Source organism: Cottoperca gobio, chromosome 17 (genome assembly GCF_900634415.1).
Source record: "Cottoperca gobio chromosome 17, fCotGob3.1, whole genome shotgun sequence".
Classification (NCBI taxonomy): Eukaryota; Metazoa; Chordata; class Actinopteri; order Perciformes; family Bovichtidae; genus Cottoperca; species Cottoperca gobio.
Window position 1 is genome coordinate 21,006,054 of NC_041371.1, and position 19,683 is coordinate 21,025,736.

General features: G+C 41.2%; 2 protein-coding genes across 2 annotated transcripts; one reads left to right on the plus strand and one right to left on the minus strand.

The window, feature by feature from the left end:
- Positions 1-767: 767 nt before the first annotated feature.
- On the minus strand, positions 768-12,426 carry LOC115022797 (major facilitator superfamily domain-containing protein 8-like). Its single transcript, XM_029453892.1, has 11 exons — positions 12,317-12,426; positions 11,972-12,157; positions 11,157-11,219; positions 10,944-11,063; positions 10,667-10,746; positions 8,923-9,205; positions 6,463-6,536; positions 5,191-5,404; positions 4,141-4,263; positions 3,868-3,998; positions 768-2,140 (listed from the first exon to the last, which is right to left on the minus strand). The coding sequence occupies exons 1-11, from the start codon at positions 12,390-12,392 to the stop codon at positions 2,060-2,062; spliced, it is 1,431 nt and encodes a 476-aa protein (XP_029309752.1). The 5' UTR covers positions 12,393-12,426; the 3' UTR covers positions 768-2,059.
- A 2,843-nt stretch (positions 12,427-15,269) lies between these two features.
- Positions 15,270-18,510, plus strand: kcnmb3 (potassium calcium-activated channel subfamily M regulatory beta subunit 3). The gene is made up of 5 exons (XM_029453401.1): positions 15,270-15,355; positions 15,761-15,822; positions 16,468-16,657; positions 17,407-17,608; positions 18,124-18,510. Exons 1-5 carry the CDS (start codon positions 15,270-15,272, stop codon positions 18,508-18,510), a joined length of 927 nt encoding a protein of 308 aa, XP_029309261.1.
- Positions 18,511-19,683: the final 1,173 nt, after the last annotated feature.

Sequence of the window (19,683 nt, forward strand, 5' to 3'; positions counted from 1 at the left end):
TGTGACTTACCTTTGTACATCATTCAGAACACGTCAATCAAATCGCATCAAACCCCGCCCACGCAGACCTGATGTAGCAGCTTTTAAATGTTAAACTCCCCATAAATAATACCCAAAGATAATGTAACATTCTTCAGTCATGAATATTTAATGTTGTAGTGAACTACTTTGGATTTGAAGCCAAGTTTTCCACGGCTAACGTCAATCATCCGGGGACCGTTACTGCATCGCCTATACCTTTAACTGGATCTAAAAAGGCACACACATATCATAAAGACTTCATCATTAACTTTGTTTTGTCACCTGGGGAGGCACAGTGTGCTCACTTCTTTTATTACCTCCGTCGAGGAGGTTCTGTTTTTTGCTTGTTGGTATTTTGTCTGTTTGTCAGCAGGACTACAGAAAAGCTACCGGCACAATCTTCATGGACCTTGGTGGAAGTGTGTAGCTTGGGCCGAGGAAGAGCCCATTACATTACAGAGCGGTCCGAATCATGGGGCGGAGTCGGCTTGGTGGAGTCCTGCGCTCTCCCAGTGATATTAGCAAAAGTCGTAAAGTCAGCAACCAGTCTTAGTAATACAATTTACACAAAGTATAAGAATTATACTTACACGTTACATGCACACAGTCTTCGCAGGAAACTACTTGGTTAGGGTTAGGGTTAGGGTTAGGAAACATTGTGGTTTGTGAAACAACTCTTGAAAATGTTTTTTTAACTAAAAGTTTAATTGATGCTTACACAGAGATGTAACATCACAGAGGAGAACTGGAGATTTAAATGCACATTTTCAGTCGCTTTAAAAATGTTTGTGGATACTTAGGTTGTTGTTAAGGAGATTGTTTAAGAACACAGGACAGCAGGAATCATGCTGAAGAAACAAGCTGTTTCAAAGAGAGTAAATTCAGGCTTGACCTGATTTTTTGCACCCTGTTATCTCCCTTAAAATGTCAAGTACCTGAATACGCTGATCAGGGCATGAAAGTACTTATATATATTATGTCCTTGAATCGCAAAGATTAAAATTTCCATTTCAGGCGAAAAGCCTCTGGAGAGCCAAACATCACATGCTGAGTGTAGAAAACTGGAAAAGGTTACTGAGCCTTATCTGCAATTATGCAAAAACACAGAGATTGGCCAAAGCCATGCTCATTGGTACAAAGGGAATGTACAATGTCTTGATGTTGCTTACAACGTTGTCCTCTCAGAGGGAGACGTGTAGCATAGAGCACATCCTCGAGGAGAATATAGGCAAAAACAGCTGACTTTACACAAGTCACACCTTGTCATATTTTAAATTATGAATACAGGCAATTAAACTTTAATTCCCCCCATAGTAAAACGATAGAGATGGCTAATTAACAAGTATTCTAAAATTTGGTTTTAATTCAGGAGCTTCTTATTTGCATATTGAGGAATGGGTTCAGATAACATCTATCTGCTTTACTCATCCAAGGCTCTGCATTAACGCTAGAAATGTTCCTTCAACACGACAGATGAAGAGTAAGACATCTCTAAAGCTTCACTTTATTTGACCCTCTTCTTCTATCAGCCACACTGACATGGAGCTGCTTAGATGTTGACAACGCCACTTCTGCACCCATTATGTCAACTGTTTCATTTTCAACTACGTTTTTTTTAAATTTATTTTTTTAGAGGAAGACAAGAAATGGAAATGTGGTACATGGGTCACATGGAAGAAGAAAAACCTGCTCTCTTATCTTTTCATCAACACCTGGGAATATAAATAGTTCAGTTTAAAAATAATGGCTTTCATCTTCAATTACCCCTCTGAATATTCAATATGAGAGCAATGGTGCCCCCTTGTGTAAAGTATAATTAATAGTCTGATAGTCATACACATGCACGTAGATTCTAATCACATCTGATAGCAGAGAGATGGTGCAAAGCTTAACAACATGTGCGGTCACCTCTGTGGCAGGCTCTGTACGGTATGTGTTCTGAACATATTTATTCCCTCCTCATTCAGTTTCCTGCTGTGAAGTCTGCAGCGCTCCCTCTGTCGCCCTTCCCTCTCGGCTCTCCAGACAGACTGCAGCTCTATCCTCCGCTGTCAGAGCTCTGGGCGCACTGCACTGCCCTGGGCTGAGTCAGGCGGTCGTAGGACAGCACTGTCATAACCTGCGAAATGCACATAGTGATGTGGCTTTAGAGAATAGAGAGCACCGAGTAATAAGTAATGTAATAAGCAGAGTGCTGAGTTAAGGATTTTACTGGCAAGTAGCTACTGTATGGGTGTGTGGAAAGAGCTTTAAATAGTTTCTAACAGAGAAGGCACATACAGGGTGGGGAAAGCATTAAATGTCAATTCCAGCTCATTGAGAGAATGAAAATTACAGCAATAGTTCAATATTGTCTCATTCGCTTTCTTGCCTAGAGAAAATGCATAATGTAAATATGGAAGCAGGAAGTGAGTCAGGCATATAACTTGCTATAAAACCACAAATTGTCATTTTTACACTTTGTTATTTGTATGGCACAAACAAAATATGACATGTTAATTAAAAAGCTTTAGAGGTGCTGGTAGATGGATTTTTAAATAAGAAGCTAAAGGCCAGGAGACGCTTAAAGACTGGAGGAAAACACAAAGCCTGGCTCAGGGAGGAAGTTCAAAAATGCACCTAACAGCAGCTCTAAAAGCTCACTAATTTACATGTTTATTTAAACAACACATTTTAACAAGGCGGTAAATCAAAGCGCTTTACAAAAAACATTAAAAGCATCAAGACATAGCAGACTTCATTAAAGAGCCAAGAGAATAGAAATAAAAACAAGCTGAACTGAATAAGTGAACTGGATACAGCTGGGCCTGCTCGTTCTTCTGAAAGTTGCTTTGTCCCACATGAAGCCAAAAAAGTTTGACTGCAGGGTTTAAAATTAAGTCTTCGGATCTTCACATCCGTGGGGCCCAAAGAGCAACAGCGTTTCCTTTAACCCCCCCTCCCACCTGCTCAGTCTCGGGCTCATTCACAAGAACGGAGGAAGGGAAGAAATTCTGGATTTGGCTACTGGGACCTAATGATTATATATAATAAGCGCTGTTTAAGTGTTGATACCAAGAGGAAACCTCCTGGACTGAAAAGTGACGCCTATACGGGAGATCCAAAAACTGGAGTTCCCTGAATGGCCACTGGAAGCTGCATAAACCCCCGACGTTAAAGGATCAACTTCACAGCAGAAGTAAACATGTTTACAGCATGGTACAAAAAACTTCTCTTTTAAATTGTTTTTAGGCTTAAAGTTATGCATAAATAAGGTTGTGGCAGCTTTGAGTGACAGGTCGGTGCTGAGTCAGGTCGTCTGCTCTGCTGAGTCACGCGGGCCCTCCTCTCTCCACCGACGATCCACTTCTTTACACACCTTTACATCAGCTGGGGTTAGGTGGCTCTTCAGAAACCTTTGGGTGACGTCACGGACACTGTTTCCATATTTCATACAGTGTATGGAAAAAATGATTATCCGCTGATTTAAAGACAAGTCTTTCCCACTCAATTCTACGGGGACAGGTAATTGGACCCAATAGCATCACATGATGGACCCGGAAATTGTAATTCCACGGTTTAGCCACTATGTCGAATTGGCTTCAATTTCATAGCACCAGCTCTCCTCTTTACACGTCCATGTTTAAAACTTGTCCTGTAGACAGAGCCAGGTCATCTGTTAACCTCTACGTACAGTCTTTATGCTAAGCTAAGAGCTTTAGCGCTACCATACAGACATGAGAGTCATATACATTTTCTCATCTCCCTCTTGGCAAGAAAGAGAATAAGCAAAATTCTTCTTTTGATTCATCATTTTACCAATTTTCCGATGCTACTAAATACCAAAATGTGCTGTTTTCTACTCACTGTGATCATGACGAGGAGAGCTAGCATCATGCCCAGCATTATGTACAAATGATTGGTCAGTCCTCCAGCCCACAAAGGACCCAAGATGGTGGCCAGGCCCCCAACCGAGCGTCTGACACCTTGGCTGAATCCTTTTGGTGAGGTGTCACAAAATAAATAAATGTTATAAAAAAAAAAAACATGTATAACTGTTTCTTTGCGTTACATATGCTGAGCAGCAATCTGTTGTTTTAATATGTTGAATCATATGGACAGCAGGAAAATGGAGCCAACCTTGTGTTTTCTCTGCAGTGACTTTAGAGAAGAGAGACACCTGAGACACGGCCACGAAGGGAAGCCCCAGCAGCTGCAGAAACACTCCGATGATGAAGGCCGACAGCTCCCATCTGTATCCACCTGATGCAAGGATAATACCCTGCTATTACTGAATGATGGTAGCCCCATATTATAAGGAACATATAATTAAACCATTACATTTGCAGACGCAATCTAACACCAACTCTCCCTTACATAAAAGGAATATATTAGTAGATCTCTTGTTTATTGAATTATAATATTTTGTTGCTTTTTATTTCTGATACGTGGTGATAAGGATTCAAAGCGTGCGTCAGTCATCCATCCCTGCTTCTCTCGGTTTTTAACTTCCTTCCACCAATGGGCTGGCACCGGCAGAGATGGCTCTATCGGAAAGCTAAACCACTGCCAAGCTGGCAGCCACTCGATATTTGTTCTCTGCTGCTTTGCACCATGCACATGTTTGTGTGAATGTGTGCCCACTCAAACTGTTGGATGTCCCTGCATAAGCTGAAAAATCTGTAATCTTATGATCAAAACGCAATTTCACCAATCAAACATGTTTCTTAGCGGTCCATAACAAAATGTGTTTTTCTTCAGGTGTCTGCCTTCTAAGGTTTCATCTCTTTGGTTGTTTTAACTGTAGCTGTAACAAATAGCAAACAAAAGTAGGCTATGCTTTAACAAATAGCGTTTTTGTCTAATTAGATTACTGTTATCCTTTTATATGTACTCAGGCACTCCCCAGCTCCAGCACCTGTCACTTGTAATCAGAGCGATAAAAGTGACGAGCGGCAACATACGCGGAACATGAACATACAGGATCCAGTTTGCCTGTATGATCTCCTGCTGGCCTGCCACAGCCATGATATCATTTACAGGCACATTCAATGCAGCCAGCGTGTAACCAGATATGGCTCGGCTGCACTCTACACCAACAACAGCCTCGCAGAAAGGATTTGGAAGAGAACACAAGGCTGTGTGTGCCTCTTCATTTGTGTTTGTATGTTTTCCCGGACAGGTCAGCACCTCGGGGGTTGCAGAGGAAGATGAGGCACCAGATACAGGCGGTGCAGCAGATGACCAGGCCCACGGCCAGCACGGCGCGGTCCGCCACCTTCCTGCTCAGCCAGCGCACGAAGAAGAAGCCCAGGATGACCTCCACCCCACACAGGCTGTACATCAGGCTGTTGCCCAGCTCGCCAAAGCTGAAGTGGCGCTGCGTCAGAGGAGTCACCATGGTCTGGGAGGATTTTAAGAAAGATGTTCAGACAGCCAGACAAAGGGACTCATTCAGAGGTAGAGGAGGAAAGGCTTATCAGAGCTGAGATGAGAAAGTGTGAATCTTTTGGAATCTCACAATTAGTATTAAAGTCAAAATCGATTCCTGATTCAAAATGGATTCTGGATTCAGCACATCGGGTGCTAATTTCACCTTCTACTCCAGTTCGCTGTGCGTTAATAAAGGCCATGTGGCTGATTATGGCATGGAAGCAGAGTATGTGTAAGATTATCATGGAGTTTTTATTATATTAACTTATTGAAAATGTAAAAACACAAAGACAAAATGTAACGTTTATTCATGCCACATCCAAACATTTTACAATTTTATTTTAGTATTTATTAATTCTCAGTTACTTAAGAAATAACAAGTTCAAGTTATACAAAACATTTAAATGCTGCTTGTTACATAAATAAAATAGTTGTCTTAAGCTAGCTGCCTTTAAATGTCTCAGAAACTTCAAATTAAACGATACATAACTAACATGGAAATATGGTATTTTGTGTGTTTTTTCAACAAATCATACAATAATACTTGACACGACTTTGACTTGGTGTGTAGTAGTGTTACTGTCCGTCACTAACAATGTCTAGCTTCTACTGAAGAAAAAACCTTTTCTTAGAGGATGAGAATCTCAATTCTTTCATGAATCAGATTTTTCCACCAGCCCTACAAAGTCCTTCAAAGGCTTCATTCAGTCCAGATCTAAATAATTCTTCTGTTTTGATATTGAAATGATCGTATAAGTGACTATTAAGTCGCCACATCTTAATGAGAAGAGAAACGGCCTCTTCGTGGTTCATGTCTGGGACACAGAGACCGATTATCTACCCTCCTTACATCACTTTTACTTTGAGCGTTAAGCGATACTTGATTATTTTCTCATGGTAGCAGCGCAGGTCTTTCAAGGTAAGGCTCAGATTGATGCAGTTTGGATGAAACTCAGGGTAAAATAGTGTGACACTGTGTGAAATGCTTGGAAACCCCGGCTGATGGATCTCAACGGTAGCTGCTCTCACCTCCAGCGCTGTCTGATTGAAGAGAGTGATGAACTGAGCCGTGAGGAGAACAACCACCTCCTCTCTCAGGAACTCTGCCGAGTGAAAGGCAGAGAGAGAGAGAGAGAGAGAGAGAGAGAGAGAGAGAGAGAGAGAGAGAGAGAGAGAGAGAGAGAGAGAGAGAGAAAATCATAAAACAAGCTCAAGTGGTACCATGGAACTGAAACTTTCAACTGGCGAGTTAGGTTGAGAAAAAGAAGTTTAAAGAGAAAATAAAACGTAATAATCTGAAAGTAATCTTGAGACTGAAAGAGGCAGGCGTGATGAATCTTTTGCTCATGTTGATCCGCCGGTCCAATAAAGTGTCCTTTTCTAGAGATAAGGGAGAGTTCTGCTTTTTTTTTCTATTTAAGAAAAATTAATATTTTAATAAATTACTAATTCTGATACCAGCTTTTCCTGGAACAAAACCTCCCGTATGGACTTGGACAGGAGGGAAACGAGCTGGGCTTGGTGCTAAATTTGGAAGTACGTGCCAGATGGCTGGATGAATGGCTTGATATTACAGTGTGTGATATACTATGGCTCAATTCTCTCTGCTCAGTGTTTTTACTATTATTTATACAACTTCATTTTTATGAAGTACTGCATTCACAGTACGCACTGTGTGTCTAGTGTGTATTTATAGTAGCATGTTTGTTAATGTATGTATGTGTGTGTAAGTATTTACGAGTTCTATGTAGGTATGGGCAAGTTGTTTATAACAATCTGGGTTTAAAGCATAGACTGTATATAAGAAGAGGACGTGACATCACCCATTGGTTTGTGGACCACGGTTTTGAAGCCTCAGCATCTTGGCCGTCACCATGTTGTTATTTGGAACCAGAAGTGACATGAGAGGGTGGAGCTAAGCGCAACCGAGCGCTGAACAAGACATTTTTAGGACCACAATTTCCCAATTAACTCTCACAAGTGCAGTGCACCTTTAGCATTGTGCTGCTTCTTGGGCTTCGAGTCTATGCACACTTTTACAGTAGCAACGCTAAAGTCTACGCGTCATGAGTGCAAAAGCTGCCATGAAAGTTTTATGGCCTCAATAAAGTCCAAGCCCCATTAGATGTGTGTCCCCCAAGTTTGATGAAGGCTTCTGGAAGAAAGTCGAAGTTCAGACTGGCCGACACACATAGAGACGTCATCATTTAAAAGTGCAACATGTTTAACAGACACACACACACACACACACACACACACACACATCCTCATTTGTATCACCGGTAACATAATGGCATCAACAAGCGACTATTTTGTACAAGGAAATATACAGAAACGTCCCATAGTGGCCGTTAGTGCACCTGGCCGAGCTGCTGTGTGGATTTTGATGTTCTTCTATGTGCACTTTTACGCACTGCACTATTTGCACAGGCGCTAACCCAAGTCCAGACAGGCAAACTGGTTTTCATCTTGCACAGTTGCGACATTATCGCAGTCACAAAATCTGTCAACAGACACTCACAAACACACACACACACACACAGATTCACATGGCTATTCATCGTTATATATACTGCTCTTAGCACTACATATTTTTAAGTCACTCAGGTTTTACTTGTGTTGTTTACACAACCCCCACCAGAAATAAAAAGAAAGTGAAAGACCTGTTTCAGTTTCAAAGATTCTACACTCGTACACAAAAAGTCAAGGAAGATCAATAATTCAAGAGAGACCCACTATAACGGCTAACAGGCACACATCCTCCAGTTTTCTTCAAATCAAAAAGGAATCAATAAGAAGAATGTTGGCCACATTACCAATTCAGTTTCCATTTTATCCACAAGTCAACCACAGCACGCCAGTCAATAAAAACAGCAGTCTGCTATCCATGACTTTACCACATCTTCAAAGAGAGAGGGAATTGATGTGAAGGTTTGCCTTACACACACACACACACACACACACACACACACACACACACACACACACACACACACACAGACCAACAAAGCACAGAAAAAATGAATCAATAAAGGCACACTATCACTGCTTGCATGTAAACTTACTCTGACACTAATCCAGTAGGACACCGCTCATAATACATAAACATGCACACACAGAAAGCAGACACACACACACACACACACACACACACACACACAAACACACACACACACAGGTCCAATCAATACACAGGGAATCTGATCTGACATGCCACACAGAACTCCTCAGAGAGACATGGAGAATAGAGAGTGTGTGTCTGTAAGTGTGTGTGTGTGTGTGTGTGTGTGTGTGTGTGTGTGTGTGTGTGTGTGTGTGTGTGTGTGTGTGTGTGTGTGTGTGTGTGTGTGTGTGTGCAGGAAAATCAATGGAGCTGATATGAAACATGTGCATTGGCAGTGACACTTCTTCCTACCTGAACTCCACAAATAAGGCAGAGGAAGGCTGACAGTCATTGCTCGGGACGGGCAGTCAAACCTGCTCACTCACCTCTGCTGGCGCTGAAGTTTTTCAAGGGGTTCGAGGCCGACGAGGCGCCGTGGACGGGCTCCATCTCAGAAGAGGCGGAGGTCTCTGATTGGTCGGAGTTGACAGCTCTGTAGGTGTGCACCGTCTCATCGTCAGACCCCATCAACAGCACCTCCTCCTCATCCTTCTCCTCTTGTTTCATCTCCACCATCACCGCGCCCCCCTCCGAGCTGATGGGTGGTACATCCCAGTACATAGCCAGGACGAGGAACTGGAGCAGCACCCACAACAGGCACATGAAGATCTGAGAGTAAGGAGGGAGGAGAAACAAAAATGTCCTTAAGTATTTTAGAATTTAACTTCTTTTTACCAGGGGCGGAACCAGACGTTGTAAACATTCGGGGCTCAGCCCAAAAGTAGGGGGGTCCAGCTATATGCAACATTTGTCAAGCCTTTTGAGTCAAGAGAATACCAATAAATCTGTAAATCATTTGAGAAAAACATGATGGGTGCAAAGGAAAAAAAGGATTTATACTCCTGCCACCTAAAAAGAAGCAAAGATTGTCTGATGTTACTATTTTTAAGGCGAAAAACTGCAGGCACTTTTTCATGCACTGGTCAATATGAGAGTTCTATAATATGCATCTATATTCTGAAGGTTTTTACTGAGGGATTTATTCGGAGCTTGATTTATAGAACATTTTATTCCTAAAAACAAGAAAACATTTATTTTTATTTTTTTGGCTGTTGACAGAATCAACAGATTTATGGAGTGATAAAAAGAGATTTGACACTAATGTATCAAAAAATTGTAACATGAATTTTGAACCTGGGTTCATCCAATGCTCTGAGTTTGGTTCTTTCAGTTTTTTTTAAAGCTAGCTGACGTAGCTACAGCGCTTAAAGTTCTCAGCGACCGTGCCTGATTTCAGGCATATAGCCGTTTTAAATTAAAATGATATTTAATTCAATGGGCTGTTTTCTTGCTTTACTCCCTGATGGGGAGCCTGATTGGCTGGAGAGCGGTCATGTGAGAAGAGATGCTTAAACACAGACGTAGGATCCAAATTTTGCTATTTGGAAATGAATTCAAATGAGACAGCGCAGACTAACTAAAACTATTTACTAGGCTAACTGTAAGCATCACAAAATATTAAAGTTATATTATCGTGCATTATGGCACTTTTGGCATCATTGATTGTACGTCATACAGAGGGCAAAATGAATGTACAAATACTATAATTATCGTACATCTGGCAACAATAGAGGGAAAATGCTGAATGTATTTTATAAACTTAAAATACTCAGGGCTTTTGAGAAAACATTCAAGGCCACCAGAAGCCTTTCTTCGCCTCTGCTTTTTACAACATCAAAATCCTAGAAAACTATCAGGAGAGATAAAGTATTTGACATGTGGAGCAGAGTGTTCAAGACATGAAGTAACCTGGCAGACTGAAATAAAGAGACGTGTCGTGTGGTGGCAAATTATATGGGAAAAATGGAAGTAGGCGAAGGAGCTTTGTTATATCTCATTTAAGCTTCATCCGTTCTACAGGTGTTTTATTCAGAGAGTAAGAGATGGAAATAGATCGATTCAGGTTGTTACGGGCCTGAGTATCGCTGCAGGCGTACTGTTCAGAGGAGAACAAAGAAGAAGAAAAATAATACATGTGAGCCAGGAGGAGTGCAGAATGTAGAGAAACTATTTCTGTATTCACGAGGCTTTCAGAGAGCCTTAGATTACTGATTATCTGGATGCTGTTACCCCAGGAGATGTGTATTTGTTCACAACAAAGGGCCCAAGTTTGAAATCACACAGCCGCAGGAACAGGTTGAACGCCGGCCCTGTGGAGACAGGAGGAGAAACTTAAAAGAGGAATGGAAGAGTAAAAACAGAGGATGTATGGAGACAGAAGGCTCCACCTTAGTGACTTGATTGAATGTCTCCTTCTCACAGTTGAAAGTGAACATCAAAGAAGATATCACATCCTCTCCGGTGTCTGATATTTCTCACAAGACAGAGGAGGTGAAATGAAACTGACCCACGAGGAGGCCAACTTGTCGACAGGCCATGATGGCCGCGAAGATGCCAGCGCGCTCCTCCGGCCGAGTGCTCCGAGTCAGGAAACCAAAGATGGAGGAGCCCGCTCCTGCACCGACACCTGAGAGGGAAACAGCATCGTCGCGTTACACGTCCACAGCACGCGGATACTGTACATGAGTGTTATTCCATGACATGTGTGCGTGTGTGTCACCTGCTACAAGCCGACTGCTTAACAACAACCACTTTGAGTATCCAATAAAATACATGAAGTTACCTGAGGACAAATAAACATGCTGAAAAATACATCTCCAGTGTGAAACAAGCGACCAAAATATAAAATATCTCAACCACTATTGGATGGATTGGCATGAAGTGTTGTACTCAGGTGATGAAGCCTAATTACTTTTGTGATCCTCTGACAATTTGTTGCAAAAAGCAGGTGGACAAAGTACTCAGATCTTTAACTTCAGTAAAAGTATTAATACCACAGTGTAGAACTACTCTGTTGCAAGTGAAAGTCCTGCATTCAAAACTGTAATGAAGTAAAAGTACAAAAATATACTTAGTACATAAAGTTAAGTACTCATCATGCAGAATGGCCCAATTCAGAAGCATATATTATATTAATGGTTTATAATTATTGATGCATTAATGTGTTCAGCTGGTCTATTTTATTTGCTTAAATGTATAGTGTGGTAGACAAGATTCAAAGGTACAATATTCCCATGCTTTTATATTTAACAAATCACAAAGAAAAAGGGAAAAACACAAAAAATACACAGGATTGATGTAGAATTTACAGTAATGTTACTGTAACACTTCTGTATATGTGGAGTTTATTTGAACTACTTTATACACTGCTGGGTAGCTTAACCTGTAATAATGCATGATCCATGGAAAGGTACCTAAAAATTGTACTTTAGGACAGTACTTGAGTAAATGTACTAAGTTACAGTCCAGCACAGTCACGCCAGTGGTTTGTTAAATGTGACTCTGCCATCATAGGATTTGTCTGTGATTACTCACCGATAATCTCAAAAAGATTGGAGAAAAGGATGATGGACTTTGTAGTCTTGCTCCGATCTGACCATAAACCAAACAGCGGGCCTGTGATCAGCCCGCTCAGACTGAAGGCAGACAGACCCAGACCCAGGAAGTACGGGGGGGCCTCCAAAATCTGGAGATACCTCCATATTGTAGGGAGAATGACGGCTGAGAGCACCACAGCAGGGTGGAGAAGAACAAGTTTACCCACAGTTAAATATATGTCATTTAAATATCCTCTTACAGCCTAAATGTCAGGCAGATTCTGCTCTAATGAGCCCATTATCTCACGTCTTCCAGTCCATAAAGCTGTCATATTGAACTTACCGTACTCAATGCCGCTCAGCATAAATATCAGTCCAATGTTGAGAAAAGTTAGATTCCTCTTCTGCTGATTATCCATCGTGCTCGGTGACTCTCTGCCTTTCTACACACCGACTTGCGGCTGCGTATGTTGTTCACAAATGTTGTTCAGCTTTATAATCACATAACAGGAAACACTGTGAGTCCAATTACACCCACTGGCCCGGACAGTCGGGGGAATGTGTTGCACCAGTTGCGAGGTCATTTCAAACTTCTTTGAGGTAGAAAAGTGACATCACAGGAGGCTTCTCCTGCAGAAGAGGCTGAGCTGGGGTGAGACCTGTAAACACAGGGCAGAATGCATCAAATCAGCAGAAACAACAACACAGTCCGGTTTGAAAAGATTGCAGTGGTCCGTTCCCATTAGGCATTTATGTTAAAGATGAAATTCTGTTTGAGTCACGTCCGCAGAGCAGCGCCATGCTGTCTGCCTCGCGGTGCAGGCAATGTCTCGGGTTACCAGGTGGGGTAAAGTGCACTGAGCTTTATACATTTTTAATCTTGTTTTCTACAGTTTCATCAAAAGCCCTTGATTCTCCCACCACAGCCCAGTGAAGACGTGTGCCAGGCCGCTCGGCCCGCTTGTAGGTTATAGATGTGAAGAACTTTGCTGCTGTACAAAAACAGACTCCACTCGGCAGTTCACAAATAAAATACATCACACTCAGTAATAAAAAGGTACAGGGGATAAAGTATATCCGATAAACTGCGATTACACTTCCCAGAATATTAAACCTTGCATCATAACGTGTGATATAAGGTTATGGAAAATATTCCCCAAAAAACATTGTATTAAATACAGTATAGATGAGGCATGACATCGCTGTCTGTTTTATTGAATGGTTGGCTCGATTATCAAGCTGCTGTGCTTTTTCTAGCCCAGGGCTTGTTCTAATAAACAAAACTGTCACCAAGCTAATACCTCCATGTGTTTTTCCAGCAACCCATGAATAATACAAGGAGTTTCAACTGTTTGAATAACGCAAATAAACTCGCTCAGCATCGTGCACTCATGTCACACAATGACGGGACAATCTGAGAGGTTTCCAGCACAACAGGCCTGCAGGAGAATGAAATGTGGCAGGACACACGTGTGTGAGGCAGTATCTGTGTGTGCGTGTGTGTGTGTGTGTGTGTGTACATTAGAGCAGCAACAATAAGTCAACTAATCGTTGCATTTTCATGCAAAGAATGTCAGAAAACGCTGTTTTAAGCCTTTCAAATGTGGAGATGTCCAGCTTTTCTCTGTTTTATATATAAAATATATAATATATATATAAATTATATATATATATATATATATATATATATATAATATATTAATTACGGGTTTTTATATATGTGTTATTATATAATTAATATACATTAATTAATATATATTAATATATTAAAGTGAATATCTTCTGTCTCTTGAAGATACAAGACATTTAAAGACATCACCTTGGACTTTGAGAAACTCGTCTGGGCATTTTTCACTATTTTCTGACATTTTATAGACCAAACAATTAATCGATAACATTAATAGGCAGATTAATCGATAATTGTCAGTTATAACTTGAGTGTAAATGTGTTTAAAGATGGTTGATTTGGCATACAATCACAGCATTGAGCCTTTTTTTCTTCTGACTAACTTGTACCGTCATCGTGCTGTTTCATTGTGTAAAAAGTTATTAATAATAACAATGCATTTTATTTCTAAAGCGCCTTTCAAAACCGGAGTTACAAATTGCTTCACCGAATACAACACCATACAACAGGGGTTCAGACATTTTCCCCTCATAATTGTAACACAGACTAAGCGTAACGCTAACTACATGCCTTTGGAACTATTTGTATTCTAAAACTGTTCAATAGTGAGAAACACAAGAAACATATTGAACTTTGAATCGTGTTAATTCCACTTATATACTTCTAAACAGGATCATTTTATTCAAATTACATTTGAATTGAACTTGACAGCATCAATACTTTTCATGTAATTGATCTTAAAAGCTTTGAGAAAATGAATAGTAGTAAGACTGATAAACCCAGACATTTAAACTTAGCAGTCTAAAGCTGACTTCTAGTAAGTGCTGCAACGTTAAGATAATGAACATATTGCACGTTGTGAGGTTGTATTGGGGTGGGAATAATATGCTTGTTTTATTTGACGCAAACGTCCCCAACGGCACTCTTTAATGATACAGCACAATCTGTTTGTAATAAAACTATTTTGTGAACCACCTGACAGAGTGACATGACCCCTCTGGGAATCATTAAATATTTAAAGAACATTGACAAACACAAAAAACAAGGATTTCAAGAAGTGAAAGTCAAACAAAGTGGGATAAAACAAAAAGTGAAAAAACTAAATGTAAATACAAAAATATATTTTATCCAAAATGCCCATCAATACAGGCGTACAAAAAGCCTGGACCGTGGAACAGCATCTGAGTCTCTGATCTGAAGGGTGACAAAGCAGAGGAAGGGGTTAAGAGTTCAGAAATGTAAAGTGGAGCCAGATCATTATGTAGGCACTTAAACAAAATCACATTTTATTCTGTAGCCTATGATCAAAAGGGATTGAGTTAGCTTTTCCATGACAAACTGTTACATGCAGCTGAGCTTCATGGGCCCACTGAGAGGCCATTAGCATCCTACCTGCCTTACCTGAGCTGGTTTCTATAGAAACACACATGAGGGTAGATGGTGTTGTTGCAGTCACCTTTGAGCCTTGGTAAACAACAGGAAGTCCCCCGGTGAATAAACTGCATCTGGTCCGCTCAGTCAGTCAACGCACTTCACTGGAGCCTGTTGGATCTATGAGATGATCAGCTGTAGACCGAAGGACATTTGACTTTAAGATAGTTAGCAGCTCGTTAACTGAACTTACTGTACTTGGGGCTGGAAGGTGGCAGAGACAGATATAGGAGTGGGAATGTTCTTGAACACAGCTTCTCCCCGGAGGTCGTCCACCGTCCCCGTTAACATCAACCTGCAGGGTGCCCGCAGGCGGCAGACACGGTAAGAGAAGCCCGGCAGCAGGAAATGGAAAACACTGAGTGGAGTTTATTAGGTGAAGTTTTAACAAAGCTTCACATTCAGATTTCCAACATCTGAACACATATGAGCATGTATGCTTAAACACACTGTATGTGTCTGGAAAGATAGATCTGAAAGGTTTGAATTTAATCAAATCAATTATTATTGCATTAAAAGGGACAATACACAGATTTAGCTTATTAAAGGGACAGTTCATCCCAAAATCAAAACTATACATTTCCCCTCTTACCTGTAGAGCTATTTATTAATGTAGATAGTTTGTTGTGAGGTGCAGAGTGTTGGAGATATCAGCTGTAGAGATGTCTGTCTTCTCTCTAATACAATGGAACTAGATGCTCTCATGTAGGAACTATTTTCTTCCTACAGAACTACACTCACCAACCGTATCACCACGCAGCAGGAAGTGTACATCTACTCATGGATGAGAGGTGAGTAGATGCACGCTTCCTGCTGCGCGGTGAACATGGTAAACATTAAACCTGCTAAAAACCCGCAGGTTACATTCAGCCCTTAAGGGGAATCATGTAGTTTGTATAGAAAATTAATCAAATGAACCAAATACATTTTTGAGTTGTACATAAAATTTGTTGACACATCGAAACAAATATTTTATTTGTATCACTGTTGGATTAAATCATTATGTGATGTGTATGTGTTTGTGTTTGTGTATGTGTTTGTGTATGTGTATGTGTTTATGTTTGTGTATGTGTATGTGTATGTGTTTGTGTTTGTGTATGTGTATGTGTATGTGTATGTGTTTGTGTATGTGTATGTGTATGTGTTTATGTTTGTGTATGTGTTTGTGTATGTGTATGTGTTTATGTTTGTGTATGTGTATGTGTATGTGTTTGTGTATGTGTTTGTGTTTGTGTATGTGTATGTGTATGTGTTTGTGTATGTGTATGTGTTATGTTGTGTATGTGTATGTGTATGTGTATGTGTATGTTTATGTGTTTGTGTATGTGTTTGTGTATGTGTTTGTGTATGTGTTTGTGTATGTGTTTGTGTATGTGTTTGTGTTGTGTATGTGTTTGTGTATGTGTGTGAGAAACACAGAGAGTTACTCCACACAGTGACAGCGCAGGAGCAGGAGTGGAGTAGAGGGCTGGATGAGCGTGGGGGGCAGCAGCGAGTTCGGACCCAGACGCCAGTGTCGAGTGTCGGGGAGGACAGAGCCCTCCTGCTGGGCTTCACCATGATGGCCTTCTCTGTGCTCATGTTCTTCGTGGTCAGCATCACGATGGTCAAACCTTATGTTAACAGGTACACTGTAGTTTGTCTGGTGGTGCTTGAAGGGAAGTCATATGACTAACAATTGTTTTGGCATTTTTGATTCAACTGGATATTATATTTTTGATTTATTAAAGAAGTGTTTAGTTAAAAATGTCTGACAAACCGTCCAAAAATAGCAAAAAAAATATTATCAGAACCTTATGCAAACTATATGTTATGGAAGGCCATTTTTTTTACCAAGAAAATACAAAAACAGGAGTAGGGCCCTGATCACACCGAGACGCGCCGCTACAGGCGTGGCCGCTTGGCAAAGAGCGTTTTGCAAAAAAGCGGGGTTGCGTGCGCAACCTGTTGATTAAAGGTGATAAATGGGAAAATAAATTATTCAAGCAGACGTGAAGCTCCTGCCCTTGCAAAACAACATCAATTGGATGGATAACGTGAAAAGAATGACTTTAAAGTAGACTTCATAAGGTCATTCTCGTTACCAGCATCAAAACAGGAAAGTGGGGAAAGTTGAGAGTATTTAAACTTTCACATGTGTCGAAAACCCTAGAAAAATATGATGCACAGCGCAAGGGAGGAAAACAATGTTTGTTTGTTTTGCTGGCGATGCGTCTCGATGTGATCGTCTTGAGGCTGTACTTAGGAACAACCTTCATCAGAGATCTAAGAAGAAAGGATCCATGCCTCTCTGGTGCGAGTGTGTCTATGTGTGGTTTACACTCAAGGGTTGGAAGGCCTGGCTTGTGTACTGAGATGTTCCTCTTGTTTTCCAGTAACTGGGAGGAGAAGGTCCGCTGTGTGCTGCTGCAGGCCGACATCCTGGAGCAGTGGGTGGACTGCAGAGGTGTGAGCAATGTGCCCTGCCTCAGGGTGACGGTTAACCTCAGCGACTCCAATCAGAGGGCTTTTCTCCACTTTGACGAGGAGTCGGTCCTCCTCGCTCCTGAGGTAGGGATTTATGGCTGTAAAATCCAGGTTTTAAGTCTTACCTTATAGCTTTATGCGCCTCGGGTTGGGATCTGCTTCACACCAGACTGTAAGGGAGGAACACCTGCAGGATATTTGAGACACCGAGAAGTGGATTTAAGCATTAACACTTAATGTCTATGTATTATAACTGACATATAGGACCACTTAGTATAGTAGATCTTAATTCAGTCATTCATGTCTTCATATTAGACATCTGAGCGGGGACTTGAGCAAGCACCTGAGAAAGAATTGAAGGCAAAAAGCTGAACTAGCTGACAGCATAGAAAACTACTCTGATTCCTGCACCCTTGTGAATAAACTGGCAGATATTATTAGGAGACGCTCTCATGCTGCACTTCTGCTCCATTCAGAGTAATCGTATGAAAAACATTTCGGTAGCGGTGCAGCACATGGAGGCTAGGAAGGGCTGTTGAATCAAAAAAGAACCTCGCAGCTCATCTCACTGATTGCAATCAGCCGACTGTAACGAGCAGGCCACTTGATGAAAAATCACACTTGAATCATCTTTTCTTTCCCAGTGTTTCTACGTACCCAAATGTCATATGGACAGAACAGAACTTGAGGATGAAGTCCTGAAAGTGAAATGCAGCTTGGACGCTCAGCTGGGGATCACCTCAGCGTGCTTCACTGACCGCACAGGGCACCCCGGGGACGTCATCTTGAGCAGAAAATACACCTTTAAGAAGACTGTGTTTGTACTGCTGTGGCCCTGTCTGATGCTGGGCGGCGGAGCTCTGCTGGTGGGCCTTGTGAAGCTCACACAGTGCTTAGCCCATCTCTCCGCTGAGATATGCAGTGAGGCTGCAGTGGGCAGGCTGACTTCCAGATACACTCTGGGCAAACTGTACAGACTTCTGTGGAGGTCCAGCATGCAGTCTCCTTCATGACTTTATATCATTTGAACCAGGGCATACAGCCAATCAGATTACAATTTCAGTCTCAGCCTTGTCCTCTTGTGCCTTGCAGAAACCTCCCTAAGTGTAAAGAATTGGTCTCAGCTCCCAAATTATTTTAGAGAACTCCAGAGGTTTCCCAGCCCAGTGAGGAGTGACCAGGAGACACACACGCCATTCAACAAGGAAAGGTATCAACATAAAAGATGAAAATAAGATGATAAAAAAAAAAGATCTGATATTGTTTAAATCACTGGAGACTTGCTGTATACTGAAACATATTCTGTGTAATGTTGGATGCAATGCATCATACATAAGCGGAATGCAAAAGTGTCCCGTTTTTCTGAATTATTTAGATTATCTCAGAATATTGAGAAAGATATGTATTATTATTCAGTTTTTCTGAATGAACAAGATACCACACAATCCCAGGAGAAGCTCTCATTTACTTGAGAGCTGGATTTCATGGAAGCAAGCCTGTTTAGTTTAAACCGTTTTATTTTGGTTTGAGACATCGGGAGATACTCATGTCTTTATGTCACGGCTGTGGCTCAGGAGGTACAGTGGTCGTTGGAGGGTCGTATGTGAATGTGTGAATGCTGACCTGTTGTAAAACACAAATATTGGAAAAGCGCGATATAAATGCAGTCCATTTACCATTTAAGTAATATTATAGATGGCTGTTGAGTTTGTCGACTGTGCGCAGTGGTTCAGTGAAGCCTGTTCTGATCTGCTGTGTTCCTCCAGGGTCAGTTGAACCGGTACGACACGCTTCACGGATATATGATGCATCGGAGATGTATTCAGGCTGGCTACGTGGTACTCAAGAGACAATCAGGGGATTGTGCCTCAACAGCACTCCTTTCAGTTTTCTCAGTGCTGGATTAACTAAACAGGCGCGACATGTTTGCTTTCATGAAGTCCAGCTCAAGTAAATGAGTTTTTTAATTCAGAAAAACAAGAGCCGATTTAGTTTTCCCATGATAACCTTTTCTCAGAATTCTAAAGTACATACATTACTCTTCCGTAACAAAGTGCTTTTGTCTGATTCAGTGTGTGATGTGTGAGGGTATTTAGGATTCAAACAGCAGAAGATTGCACAAATTCAAGAAATTGTTTACATTATCCTGCATTAATGTCATTCTTTATCACAACAATGCAAAGCAC